The sequence below is a fragment of the Puma concolor genome, chromosome E3 (assembly GCF_028749965.1).
Source record: "Puma concolor isolate L17-30 chromosome E3, mPumCon1.1.hap2, whole genome shotgun sequence".
In the NCBI taxonomy this organism is placed as follows: Eukaryota; Metazoa; Chordata; class Mammalia; order Carnivora; family Felidae; genus Puma; species Puma concolor.
In genome coordinates this window covers 39,568,175-39,582,600 of record NC_141682.1, presented here as the reverse complement: position 1 = coordinate 39,582,600, position 14,426 = coordinate 39,568,175, and the positions used below count along the sequence as shown (strand labels likewise).

General features: G+C 56.8%; 1 protein-coding gene across 4 annotated transcripts in view; it reads right to left on the bottom strand.

Moving 5' to 3' along the window:
* Positions 1 to 490: 490 nt before the first annotated feature.
* CREBBP (CREB binding lysine acetyltransferase) overlaps positions 491 to 14,426 on the bottom strand; it is a 128,441-nt gene continuing 114,505 nt past the window's right edge. For all 4 annotated transcript variants that reach the window (XM_086692123.1, XM_086692121.1, XM_086692122.1 and 1 more), the window contains 8 exons: positions 12,459 to 12,609; positions 11,839 to 11,985; positions 11,052 to 11,165; positions 9,887 to 10,052; positions 9,207 to 9,374; positions 5,956 to 6,117; positions 5,440 to 5,721; positions 491 to 3,724 (listed from right to left, as the gene is read on the bottom strand). In XM_086692123.1, coding sequence (XP_086548249.1) covers positions 1,574 to 3,724; positions 5,440 to 5,721; positions 5,956 to 6,117; positions 9,207 to 9,374; positions 9,887 to 10,052; positions 11,052 to 11,165; positions 11,839 to 11,985; positions 12,459 to 12,609 — 3,341 coding nt within the window. In that variant the 3' untranslated portion in view covers positions 491 to 1,573. The remainder of the gene's footprint in view (positions 3,725 to 5,439; positions 5,722 to 5,955; positions 6,118 to 9,206; positions 9,375 to 9,886; positions 10,053 to 11,051; positions 11,166 to 11,838; positions 11,986 to 12,458; positions 12,610 to 14,426) is intronic.

Below are 14,426 nucleotides of genomic sequence, written 5' to 3'. Positions count from 1 at the left end.
CAGCGTGCGGCATCCTTCCCCTGCGGGGCACAGGATCTGGGGATCCCGGAGAGAAGCAGGTACCACCTCCAGTCCCCGGGGCACCTTTCGCATCAACTCTGGGGTTACATACAGGAAGGGGAAGGGGGTGCAGTTGCCAACAACAGGAACCGTCCCTGCTCTGGGTTTTCTCGAGTGTTCCGGGAAGAGGACAGGAGGCAAAGTGTTGTTCAGACCCATCTGCACCCCTAACCGTGGGTGACGTTCCCCGTGGGGCACTGAGTACATGAGGCCATCCCCGAGCTTTGCCCCCTCGGTCCCTGCAGAGAGAAGCCGCGGGCTCGGCTGGGCCTGGCTGCCACCCGCACGGCCCCCGGGCCCGTGATCCCCACCTCTCCGCCATGAGCAATCCACCAGAATCGTGTCTTACAAAGAACAGACTCCAAAAATATATATAAATAAATAAAAACCTTAAACATTCTTACAGGGATCTTAAAGAACAGAATACATGTTAAAAACTTCAGTAATTTATATCAATTTTAAGCGGTACTTTATATACAATGGGGGGGAAAACACATGCATAGTCCAAATACAATGTTGAAAACAGCATTTTCATAACAAAACCCCGAACACTAAGTGTTAATACCATGTACATGAATTCAAGAAGGACCACCCTTTTTGTCTGTTGCACACAGTTTATTTAACAATATGATATAAGAAATGAGTTGGTACTTTACCATTCTATACAGTGATTGAATCTTCTTGAATTTTCTTATTTATAGTAATTATAGCGCTTGCATGATTTACACTAGAATTGCTTTTCCTCATTTCAAGTTTCACATAGAAGAAAGAAAAGAATGCTTCTTCTCTATTAACATTAGCATGGTCTAAGAGAGTGATCATCTCTATTTTTTGTCTAAAACCAGTTTTATCAGAGAAACAAAGCAACAATTTCTACATCTGCAAGACAAGAGTTTGGCGTAAGCCAGTACGTATAGATAGGTGTGTGTGGGTGTGTACGTGTGTGCGCGCAGGAGCCGACTCCTACCGTCCAGGGGTAATACTTGGAGAACGCCCACAGAGTTCACTATAGAAAAAATCTTCCCGCAACGTCAGAAAGTTATCGGGATACATTATAAGCTTGCATTATTTCAAGAATCAGTTTCTGAATATTATTTTTCTTCTCACTTTTAAACATAAATGTTTAAAGTCTTGAAAATACAAATAAAAAATATGAATATAATGAACTTGTTTTTCCCGTTAAAAAAAGGCATGAGTCACCAGCAATGACGACAAAAAGAATCCAAACAAAACCCCCCTCCCCCCAAAACAAAAAAACAAAAACAGAAAACAAAAAACAAAAAGAGAGAGAGAGAGAGAAAGAGAGAGAGAGAGAGACCAGATATTTAAATCAACTGGTTTTTAACAAAAAAATATATTCTTTGTATTGTTTCTTTAAACAGCAATCTACCCTTCCATGGCTCGGAAGTAGCAGTTCCATCTAGGGATAAAAAGAGCCCAGATGCCTGGATTTCAGTACAAAAGGTCCAAGAACATGAAAGGGGAAACAAAAAAAAGCGATGCTCTCGCAATGCTACAAACCCTCCACAAACTTTTCTAGGGTGTCTCCTGTGGTGTCGCCGACCAGGGACAGCTCACTGGACAACGCACTCCTGTTGGGGGTGTTCAGCTGGGGGAGCATTGCACTCTGTTCGGGGTTCCCCAAGTGTCCCTGATCTATGGAGCTGGCCATGGTGACCGCGAGTCCTGGGTGGGGGGAACCGGTCTGGGGCGAGACGTGGTGCGGCGAAGGCTGGGGCTGGATCCGTGGCGACGGGCTGGAATGTGGAGGCTGGGACTGGGGCCGCGGAGACTGGACAGGGGCCGGGGACCGCACCTGGCTACTGAGGGACGTGGCCATCTGCTGGCCGGGGAGGTGCGAGGCCTGGGGCTGTCCTGAGAGCATGTGCTGCTGGGGGCTCATGGGGTTCGGCTGGCCCGGGGACCCGATCTGCTGCTTCATCTGCTGCTGCTGCAGAATCCGCTGCTGCAGGGCCTGCTGGATGTTGGGGGTGCCGTCCGCGCCCAGCCCGGGCTGCCCCATCTGGCCGAGCTGTCCCATCTGAGCCGCCATCTGGCCCATGGAGCTGCCCTGGATGGGGAGGTGCTGCTGCATCCGCTGCTGCTGCATGGCCGGCGGGTAGCCTCCGGGTCCCTGGGGCTGCTGGAACTGGCCGTGCCCGGCCATGCCCCCGGCCATGCCCGTGCCGCCCTGTGGCGGTGGCGGCGGCGGCGGCTGCTGCTGCTGCTGTTGCTGCTGCTGCAGCAGCTGCCGGCGCAGCATCTCTCTGTACTGCGGGTTCATGCTCGCCATGCTGGGGTTGTGCCCCGGGTTCATGATGTTCAGGGCCTGGCCCTGGGGGTTCAGGCCTCCCATCGCCTGCTGCTGCGGGGGCACGCCGGGCCGGGGCCCGCCGGCTTGCATGGCGTTCAGGTTCTGCAGGCCGGGCTGCTGGTGCAGGCCGGGCTGGGCCTGGAGGCCGGGCTGGGGCTGGAGGCCGGGCTGGGGCTGGAGGCCGGGCTGACTGGCCACGTACTTGGCCGTGCGCTGCTTGATGAAAGCCGCCATCAGCTGAGGGTTTGACTTGAGGATGTTGAGCACCTGCTGCTGCTGCTGCGGGGAGCTGGGCGACTTCAGGGTCCGCAACAGGTCCTGCAGGGCGCCGGGCGAGATGCTCCGGGGCGGCTGCACGCTGGGCATCCGAGGCCCTGCCACGGCCGGCTGGGCCTGCATGGACATCACGGGCCTGGGCATGCCCGGCATCGGCTGCTGCTGGGGGAGAGGCGCCTGCTGCCACTGCCCGGGCGGCAGGTTGGGCACGACGGGCCCGCTGACCGGGCCGGGCCGGGGCACGTTCAGGCCCGCGGGGGCCATCTGGCCCACCGGGGTCACCATGCCCGTGCGCCCCGGGGGCACGCCGTTGTTGATGTTCACCCGGTACAGGTGCTGCTGCTGCTGCGCCTCGCGCTCGATCTGCCGGGCCGCTTCCACCGCGGCCGGCGGGGGCTGGGCGGGGGGCGGCGGGGCCGGCACCTGGTTGGCGGGCTTCCCGGCGGACACCGTGGTGGGGGGCTGAGTCCGGGCCACGCCGGGGAAGCCGGCCGGTGACATGCTCACGGGCGAGGGCTGGGGCTGGGCGGGTGGCTGCGGCGTCTGGGGCGTGCTGGGCTGCTGCGTGGGGGTCCCGGGCGGCGCTGAGGTAGGGGAAGGCAGACTCTGCTGAGGCACGTTGCGGGTGTTCATGGTGGCCATCCGCCGGCGCATGAGCTGAGCCTGCTGCAGGCGGTGCTGGATCTGCTGCTGGCGGAGCTTGTGTTTGATGTTGAGGCAGAAGGGCACCGGGCATTTGTTCTCCTGGCAGTGTTTGGCGTGGTAGCAGCAGAGGGCGATGAGCTGCTTGCACACCGGGCAGCCCCCGTTGGTCTTGCGCTTGCAGCCCTTGGTGTGCTGCACCACCCGCTTCATCTTCTGGCAGGACGGCAGCGAGCAGTTGGCGTTGCGGCACTGGCAGGCGTGCACCAGGGACTGGATGCAGCGCTGGATGCTCAGGCGCCGCGACTCCTGGGGGCTCTTGGACTGCGGCTCGCCCTGGCTGCTGCCCTCGTCGTCCAGGCCCAGCCCCCACTTCACCATCTTGTGGGCGTGGCTCTTCGTGTTGTAGCAGTTGATGCACAGGTCGTAGTCCTGCGGACAGGGAGGGGGCGCGGGGGGGGGAGGGGGGTCAGCGCGAAGCCGGCACGGCCCGGCGGCCCCCCGACACGTCCGGCCCCGGCCCCTCACCCGGCCCCGCAGTCTCACCCCTGTCCCCTCTCCTGCCTCCCTCTGCCCCTGAGGAACACTGCGCAGACCCACCGTGTCCTGCTCCTGTACCTGGCCGGGGGAGACTGACAGTTCCTCCCAAGCTCACTGAAGTGCCACCGATCTGGGTTTCTAGAAACCGGCCCTCACCCTCTGGGGTCGCTACTGGGCACCCCGGTGTGTCCCCAGAGCTCTGCAGGGCAGCCCAGAAGCGTCTTCACCAGAAGACCTTCACCAGAAGGCCTTCACCAGAAGACAGGCCGGGGGCTCAGACCACAGTGACAAAATGCGTGCGCTCAGAGGTCTTAAAAGTTGCACCTGGAGACGGGGGCAACCCAGAGCCAAGTCTAGAGAAGGAAGCCCTGTGACCAAAACCAATCCTTTGGTTTGTGTTTTCATATTTATTTACTTATTTATTTTGAGAGAGCGAGCGAGAGAGGAGAGAGAGCGAGAGAGCGCAAAAGCGTGCACTCACATGCCACAGAGACAGAGAGAGGAAAAGAGAGAATCCCAAGCAGGCTCCATGCCCAGCACAGAGCCCGATGTGGGGCTCGATCCCACAACCCTGGGATCATGACCTGAACTGAAATCAAGAGCCGGATACTCAACCGACTGAGCCACCCAGGAGCCCCAGATCCGATCCTTTTTGAGAAAGGACACGAAGATCCCAATAGCGGGAAGTGACAAAGAACCAAAGAAAGTTAGACAAAGTGGGGAATGAAAACAAAGGCATTACAGAGGCCCCATGTGCCCCCTCAACCTGAGATCACAGAGCTGCTCCTATGGGCATGTGACTCTGGGGACCATTCTGAACAGTGACACTGGTGAGGTGAGGAGTGGGTGGGGGGATGGAGTCTGTGACTATCTGTTGGGGGAGACAAAGGGCCCACGACCGCCCACACCCCTTCTCAGAGGAGAGCCAGTGTATGCAATCACGGGGTCCACCAGGACAAGGGAGGAGGGGTCCAGGACCCCTAACCAAAGGGGCCCAGCACGACACTAGGGCAGGGGAATCCCAGCCTCTCAGCAAGCCTAGAACTGGAGGCATGGAAAGGGGAAACCAGTCGGAATCCTGGCGGAAGGGAAGCACAGCCCACCTCTCTCCTGCTCCTGCCCGGGCACGAGGTCCCTGGATGTGCCGGACACACGGCCCGCATAAGCAAAAAACCAGGGGTAAGACGAAAGCGCTCCGTGACCATCTTGTCCCGAACAAGTCAGCACAAACACCACCTCCCCCGGGAAACCTGCCGGCTCCTGCCGGGGGCCAAGCAGACCCCGGACACGCATCTGTGGCCTTGCGGTAATGCTCGCTTGGGCCGGGACCGTACCAGGCTCTGTGAAAGGAGACGGGCTTCTTCCTTCCTATCCTGGATGCCCGTTGTTGAGTCTGGAGCTGTGTACCACACACCCCTGACCCACACTGACCAGGACCCTTGTATTCGTGAGCTCAAAGACGTCCGCCTCGTGACCCACAGCACCCCAGAGGACCAGGAGGCAGAGGAGCCTCTTTCGTTCGGTCACTCTGTTCCCCCAGGAAACGGCCACCGCCTAGGAGCTCGGGGCAGGCCGCCGACGCGCAGAGGGCGAGGACGGGGGCCTACCTCGCACACGGTGCAGTGCCAGCGCGTCTCCACGTGGTGCTTGCACTCGTTGCAGGTGTAGACGAACCGGTCCTGGCCCTGTGTGTGCAGCTCCACCAGCATGCACAGCGTGGACCACTTGGACCGGCGCAGGGACGAGAACTCCCAGTGCTTGTCTCTGGCAAGGGTGAGGAAGGCATCGCGCCCGTCCATGAGGTCACAGCTGAGCAGGGGGTCGGGGTCGACGATGGGGGGCAGCGTGTTGATGACGGGCCCGGCGTGCAGGTGAATCACAAAGAAGACCTGTGGGCGACAGCGGCGTGAGCCCCCCGCGGAGGGCAGGCGTGCTGGCGCCCAGGACCGCCCAGGCTCCCTGGGGCCGCCCGGAGCCGGCGGCGTGCCGCGTGGCTCACGCGACCGGCAGCTCTACCTTCTCCGGGCTGGCCCTGCCCGGCAGCCCCAGGCCCCCTCCTCTATCCTGCGGCCCAGGAAGGGCGCCAAGACGGGCCCCCCAAGAGCCCACCCGTGCGTCTCTACCTCTTTGTGCTTCTCCATGGTGGCGTAGAGCTTCTGGGACAAGTCGTTGGACACGTTGGGCATGCTGGGCTTCTTTTTGTTGGCTCGACTGATGCTGCTTTTATTCTTATTGGTTTTCTTGTTGTTCTTCTTCTTGGCATTCTTGCTGTCACCCTGGCTGCCCTAAAATGACAGGCAAAGCTGTCCGACAAGCCCAGCCTCCTCTTGCCCACGCCCGACCCTGCACCCGGGGCTGGGACACCCAGCTCGCAGGCCGTGGGGGCTCCAGGAGGCCCAGCCGAGGGCAGGAGCCCGCACACGGCTGGAAACACACTGCTGCCTTCAGAGGAAGTCACGGAGGCAGAGGATGGGAGCCGGGCCTGGGGGGGGGCGGGGGGGGGGAGAGACGGGGGGCAGCAGTGACACACAGACATAAAAGCCATGCCGTGCCGGCCACAGCAGGTCTTTCCTCAAGGGAAAACGTGCCCAGGACGCTGGTTCGGACCCTAACAACTGAGGGGGACCGTTATTTTTCACGGCTTCACACGATGCCACTGGACCCCGCCACGCCACTCCACGCCACATCCTGCACACTCTAGCAGAATTCTCTGCCTTGCAAAAGGTCCCAAATATCCATAGTGCACGAGACAGGGGTGAGGTGCCAAGAGAAGCCGCTGCATGGGTAGGAGCTGGGGCTCCAAAACAGCCCCTCCACTTCAACGTCCCTGGCAAGGCTGCCCGAGGTAGGACGTCTCCCTGGCCCCGAGAGGGCCTGAAACCCATCAGGAGCGCCCCACCTGGCTGAAGTCCAAGGGGGTCCCGCTCATCAGTTAAAGCGCCCCTACTCTGGAAAGGGCTCAGGCACCAGGGTGGAGACGTTTGCCGGGTCTGGTCCAAAGAACTTCACTCTCAACAAGAGGGAGGAGAGGGGGAGAGACAGAGACGGAGCAGGAGACAGACACCCCGGGTGCCTGAGAGGGGGTCACTGAGGAAGCCCCCAGGCAAGTCTGAGAGTACCAAGCTGCCCTGGGAGCGCAGACCCCTTGTGGCATGTTGGCCGGGCCAGGGGAGGACGCTGGTGGAAAGTGAGAGCGCTGACTGAGCATGGGCTGTGGTTAACAAAGTCGCATCAACGCTGGTCCAGCCACCATCACACATGTGGGACGGGAGTGCAAGGTGGCAGCAGGACAGACCGGTGGAGTGTGGGGGACCCCGGATGGATACGTGCTCGAGTTTTCTGTAAGCCTTCAAACTGTTCTAAACATTAAGCTGACTTTTAGGGGCACCTAGGTGGCTCAGTCGGTTACGTGTCCAGCTCTTGACTTCAGCTGAGGTCATGATCGCAAAGGATAGCATGGAGTCTGTTTGGGACTGTCTCTCTCCCTCTCTGCCCCTCCCCTACTCGCATGCATGTGCTCTCACACTCTCTCTCAAAATAAACTATTTAAAAAGTTAAAATTGAACTTAAACTTACTTTTAAGAACTTAAATAGATTCACCGCACAAAGTTCAGAAAATATAGCTAAATAATTTAAAAAATAAAAATTGTTTTGTTTTGTTTTTTTTTGCTACCGAGAGCAACAAAATTTTGGATTTTCTTCTTGGAGTTGTGCCTACGCACATATGCGGGGGGGGGGGGGGTCCCCACGTGTGATGCCGCACCGTCTCTTCCCCACTGCTGCAAGCATCTCCCCATTTCGCCCCAGAGCAGCCCCATGGCCGAGCGCCGTCCGGAACGGGAGCCAACGCCTACCGTGAGAGTGAGGTGTCCCCAGGGCAGGACCCGCCTGCTGCTTCCGAGAACTGGACGCAGAGAACACGGACTCTCTCCAGCATGGGCAAGTCCCTTGCTGGGAACCGCCACCAGGCCAGAGGTGGGCATGTTCTCCTCGGACAGGACACACAGCCGGGGCCTGTGTCCCCCTCAAGGAGCCCCTCTCTTCAGAAGCAGAAGCTGTGCTTGTGGCTGCTCCACCTTCCTCCCTGCTGTGAATCCCCTGCTCCCCGAACCCTGGACTCGTGTTCTGACTCAGGCCACCTCCTCTCCGAGATGCAGGGCAGTGGCGGAGACAGAAGAGCCACCTGAGGCTCACAGCTCGGCTCTGCTCTCTGTCTTGCCGGAACTCCCAAGTTTCCACTAACATGTGGCACAGCCTTCAAAGGTCTGCCCGCCAACAGGATCTCCTGCTATCCCCCCAGAGACCCTGGCGGGGCAGTGTGGTCATCAGAGGACAGATGACAGATCCCGCCTCCAGGGGGACCCCAATGAAAGGAAGTCGGGCCACCGTGCACCTGCGACACAGACCCCAGCTGAGGGCACAGCCCCTCACTCCTCGCGGGTGTTCACAGGCATCTCAGTACACAGCCAATTCCTGACTTCTTCCCCCAACGTGCTCTCCCCCCTCACCCCCTCCCTCGTGCAGAGGCGCTGACGCAGCGGCTCAGACCCCGGACACAGCAGGGCCCAGAGCCGGGACGCTCCTCATGGGCCAGAGAGCCGCTGCTCCTCCCCAAACACCCCATTAGCTCCTCACTGCCTCTACAGTCACGAACCAAATCGAAACTCCGGCCTTTCCTCACGCATCCTGAACGCAACACGCTTGCTTCCAACTCCAGCCCTCACACGCCTCCTCCTGTGGCCGGCAGCTCCTTACCTGGGGCCGCCTGGGCTTCTTCCCAGCAGCTCGGCCTCGGCCACTGCTCCAGACAGGCCCCGCGGGAGCACCAGCACCCGCCCGGTGGCGGCGGCGCTCCCTTCCTTCCTGCTCCTGCTGCTGTCCCGGCACACCCCTCCCTCACTTGTTCTTCCTACTAGGACACGCCCCCACCCCCGACCCCCCCGCCCCGAGGGCAGGGATGGAGTCTTCTCGAGTCACCACCGCACTGCCAAGCACGGAGCCCGTGCACGAAGGCAGCGCCAAGGTGGAGGGCTGGCACGTAACAAAGCGGAAGAAAGAGGCCCGCCAACCGAGGGTCTTGTTCTCAGGGCAGGTCCGCCCGGCTCTGTCCGCCTGCCCCGCTCAGAGATGCCAGAGCAAGCATCTCCCGTGTGCCTTCTCCTATGTGATGCGTCCCCAGCACCCATGTCTCAGCTCACCCCGCACGTAGTGTGGGCTGTGCCCCCCAGGCTCCAGTCCTGACCTGCGGTGGCTGGTGAGAAGGGGAGGGGGCACATACGAAAACATCAGCACGAAGAAGGCCACGGCCCGTGGGCCCGACGGCATGAATCCACACGGCCTTCAGCGTGCAGCTGGGCCCGCGGGGTCTCTTTACCTCCGTGGTCTCACTGGCTGCACTGCTCTCCTCCTTCTTCCTCTCTTCTTCTTCTTGCTCCAACTCCTTAATGCTCTCCTCCAGCACATTGGGCCAGAAGTCACCCTCAAAATAGGGCAGCTCCTTGGCACTGGTGAGCCTGTCTTCGGTCGCTTGTTTGAAAATGTCCTGGAAAGTGAAGGAAGCACGTCCGTGAGAAGAGGGAACTGAGTGACGCCCCCGGGAGCAGGTGCAGGGGCCACGCCACCGGGAGAGGACGGGGCTGTGCGTCGTGACACACGAACAGCTGAGATCAGATTTCAATAGGCACCGCGGCTTTCAGAACACCAGCTAAAACTCCCGGTGGACTGCAAATAAAGGCTTCTATGTCTTTTGTCTACGCTCTTCTTTTTTTGAGAGAAAGAGAACACAAGCAGGGGACAGGGACAGACAGACAGAGAGAATCCCAAGTAGGCTCCACGCTCAGCTTGGAGGCCAACAAGGGGCTTCATCTCGCGACCCTGCGATCATGACCTGACTGGAAATCGAGATTCGGACGCTCAGCTGACTGGGCCACCCAGGCGCCCAATGCTCTTACTTTCTCCTTCCTACTCCTCGTAGGTGAACGCAATTCTAACGTGCGTGAGCGCGAGAGGAAGACACGCCATCCCGCCGCCACGCCCTGTTTCAGCACCGGGTACCTTGTAGTCGTGAATGATCCGTTCTGCAAATGCCTTGTCCAGCATCTTCTTGTACCACTCCTGCAGGCGCTTTGGTTTGGGGATTTTCTGATCAGGGGGGTGGCAATGGAAGATATAGTCATCTCCTTCACTCGGGGGGCAGGCCCAGATGTGTCCCGTTACGTACCTACGGGACACACAGACACAATTCAGATCAAAGTGGTGACTGAAAGCCTCCCTGCCTTCAAGGAGTAACAGGTGAGAAGCAGGGACCAAAGCAAGGAGAGAAATAACTAGACAAAAAGAAAAAACAAAGAAATTACCACAACACTTGTGGTAAAATGTAACAGGCTCAGAAAAGCTGCAGTGCAGGCCCAGTGCACTGGGGGAGGAGTGTGCGGCCGGGCAAGGCTGATCTGCAGCACACGAGGGCACGCCTGGAAATCGGCCCTAAGATGTTCCCTCTCAGGTGTGGGTGGCGGGCGGGGGCCGAGGCTCCAAGGGCACACGGTCAGCACGGGACAGGGCCCCGGGAGACGCGGCTCTCGGGTGTGTGGGAGGACTTCCACCCAGGAACGCACTGCCTTTCCTAACCACTACTTCCTGTGCACCGGAGAGGCTGGGTGTTTCTCTCTAAGGGGCGAAAGTCAGAATAAATTGGTCATTTGGTTAGGGACCTATCAATCAAATACCTCTAACTTTTTCAAATTTTGCAAAAGAAAGTGACAGGTCTAGAACAGAGAAAGAGAGATGTCCAGAAAGGCAAACAGAGACAGAGAGCAGACGAGGGGTCGCTGGGCGCAGGGGCGGAACAGGGTTAACAGTAAACGGGGGCAGGGATCCTACTGTGGGGAGGACAATGCTCAGAAACTGACTTATGGCCACAGCCACACCGCTCAGTGACATACCTAAAAATCACGGAAGTGTACGCCTAAAATAGGCAGCCTTTGTGATACATAAAATATGCCTCAATAAAATTAAGAAAATTAGAAAAAAGAGCAGGGCACAGAAGGCAGATCTGCATTGCCCCAAGGGAAGGGGGCCTTGGGAGACCATTGATCTAAGGACGTTAAAAGAAAAATACGTATGACTTAGGAAAAAAAATACTCATGTTATTTCGTAAAATACACAGTAAAAATTAAAGCTGGATTTTTTATGAGTTCTGAATAAAGTGGAGTAAACTCACCCCAATTTCTTCACATATTCTAAATATCCAATAAGGATCTCATGGTAAACAGCGGTCCGGAGGCACCGGGGCCGGAAGAAATGAATACTGTCCAGATAAGATATGTACACACGCCTAGGGTGGGGAGGGCAAGCGGGAAGAAATTAATTCAGAGTTCAGGATACACCCCAAACTTGAAAGCAAACACCAACATCCAAAAAGCTCCAGAGACAAATTCTGTTTTGTAGCAGTTACACTGGCCACAGACAAGATGTAAGAAAACTCTCATCACCAACCGCCACTGCCAATGAATGATCTCACTCATCGCTGAGCCGAGAAGCAGCAGGTTGCCCACCAGGACCGCCAGGGAGAGGCCGGGGCAAACTAAGAAACGCCACCTCCAAGTCCCTGTCACCTGGACTCCTGACTGAGCGTGAAAGAACTCTGGATAGAAGTTACAAGGCGGGGGCCCGTGGAGGAATCCCCACTCCTTCTCTGTGGGCTCACCTGCCCCAGGTAAGACAGGGACCGGAACTCGTGACAGGCAAGACCAGGACCGGAACTCGTGAGTACTCACAACATAGAACAGGCTCTCATCAGTCATCAACACCCTTCACTTCTCATTGGCTTAGGGTTAAACTACACTAACCAGCTTGGTCAGTTAAGCGTGGCTTATTTGATTTAAAGCCAGTTCTGAAGCACATGGCTTCTTTACAATATTTGGGGGCCCGGTCTGCTGAACCGCACGGGCCCATTAACGCGCACCGGAGGAGAAGAAGAGGAGGAGGAGGAGGACGACGATGACTACCTTGTGTTTGGAGGGGGGCAATCGGAGCCGTACTCTTGCACGTGCATCCCAAAGAAGCACACATCCACTCCGTCAATTTCCTCAAAAGCAAAGAGTGCTTTGGTTCGATACGGGAAAGATTCAGACATTTCCCCGGAATCCACAAACCTGGAATAAAAGAGCCTGAGATTTGCACGTGTCATCACTTCCTGGATGCTTTACAAACAAGACCCTCGGCCCTGAGTCTGCTCCGTGCACAGGAGCAGGAGGCCTGGTCACCTCCTCTGACTGCTGGCCCCAGTGCTCAGCCCAGGCAGACAAGCTGTGACCCTATTCTCTGTGACACAGTCTCAGTCAGAAATTTTACGTCCACTAATGAATGCGGAATACGGAGAGAAGGGCTCACTCTACATTATATGCTGAAAAACCTTTAAATTCTACAAACTCCCAGTTTAATCTTTTAGTAATCTCTACACCCAATGTGGGGCTCTAACTCACAAGCCCGAGATTAAGAACTGCGTGGTCTTCAGACTGAGCCAGCCAGGCCCTGAAACCTTGCCAGAAAGCAGGGCTTTTGTTAACCAGGTACGGTGACCCCTCAAAGAACACTTCAGAAAACAGCACAACATGTGCACACAAACCGTGACTTCATCCCAGGCTTGACCTCCACAGTCTTGTCTGAGCTGGCCACCACCCGGACAAAGACCTCCCCGGCTTCGGGATGATTCTGTCGCCGCAAAAACTTGTTGACTCGGTCTTCCAAGTGGTTGCCCAATCGCGTGGTCTGTAGTCCTGCAAAGTCCAGAGCAAGCAGGTGAGGGGGCTTCGCGTGGGCTGTGGGGAAGGTGGCTGAAGCCAGAGAACCCACCTTTCTCTTTCAGTGCAGTCTGATACTCTATGGATTAACGTTTTCCAAATCCAGAAGGGAACTAGCTTGTCCTACGTGGTAAGCATTTCATAAGGGAAAGGTGGACTTGGGACCTCAGGCACTCCGCACGCTGACAAGTGCTATCATTTAAATGCCCACATATTTCCATCTTTTTCTAGACACAAGGGCGGAAGAGCCACAAAGGCAGACTAAAGGCTGTGGGGCAAAGCAGAGGGAGCACACACAGGGGCCCCACTGAGCCCACCTCCTGCCTCCCGTGCCCAGGCCCTGGTGAGAGTGCCCCCACAAGTCTGCCCATGGCCAGAATCCACACTGCACGAACTCTGCCTTCCCCGAAGGGCAGGGCATACCTCTCCCCTTCCTGCCCAGCTCGAGGGAGTCCCGCATGCAGCCTCATACAGCCTTTGGAACGCATCCCAGATGGGAGCCCACAGGGCATCACTACCTACATCAGCCCTAGACCCCCTCCACACCCTCTCTCTCCCGGGGACGCCCCAGGCGTGGCCACTGTGACAGGAACACTGGGCACAGCAGAAAAACTCTTTGCACAAGGGGAAAAGACTAGAAGAAAAAGCTACAGAAGGTTAATGCTGATAATTTTCTTTATATTCATTGATTTTTAAAATACTACATAATGAGAAATATTTTTAAAAAGTTATCTGGGATTTTATAAGATTCCTTACTAAGAAGTATCTGGAAAATTTAGATGGACTTTCTAAATTCCATTTTTGTGCAATAAACACAGCAATGGTGGAGTTTTTCTTGTATGTAAGTTGTACCTCCATAAAAGTGATTTAAAATGAAAAAACTACCATGACCAGGAAATAAAAACCCCACAGAAAACGAAGAACTTCACAAGTTCCACCAATGAGGGGAGAGCGGATTTATGATCTATCCCACACTCTGGCGAAGACACACGGCGCGCACAGCTGCCTCATTACTCTGTGAGTGGTGGTTGGGGGGGGGGGGGGGACCCTCGTGTTTATGCCCCTGTGCTGCTGCTGAGCACAGCCTATCCCCCTCACAAGGCGCTTTCCAATCCTGAAAGGCAGGACACAGCTACGAAGGGCCACCTGCCATGGTCCAGCGTCTGCCCTTCCCTTGTGAAAACAGGACCTCACACTGTGATTTTCAAATAGCAAACGGAAGAATAAACCTTTAAAGTTAGGTCTTTACTTTTTCCTTCAAATCACCTGAATGACCTGTATTAAAAAAAAAAGTTTCGGGGGCGCCTGGGTGGCGCAGTCGGTTAAGCGTCCGACTTCAGCCAGGTCATGATCTCGCGGTCCGTGAGTTCGAGCCCCGCGTCGGGCTCTGGGCTGATGGCTCGGAGCCTGGAGCCTGTTTCCGATTCTGTGTCTCCCTCTCTCTCTGCCCCTCCCCCGTTCATGCTCTGTCTCTCTCTGTCCCAAAAATAAATAAAAAACGTTGAAAAAAAAAATTAAAAAAAAAAATAAAAAAAAATAAAAAAAAAAGTTTCAAATGAGACAACACAGGACCACCTTATAATAAACGAGCACCGGGAAGACGGAGAGGCGCCCTCCGAAGAGCCCCAGTGAACACAGGGGTCCCCTGGGGAGAAGAGGGGCTGCTCGTGCAGAGGCGGTCCCCGCAGGAATGATTTCGGGGAGCGCCACGCCCTCCCTGTGTGTCATGCACAGTTCTGCCTCGTTCCGCTGTGCTTCCCAGTTTCCCGCTCATTTTCCCTTCCCGGGGGCCC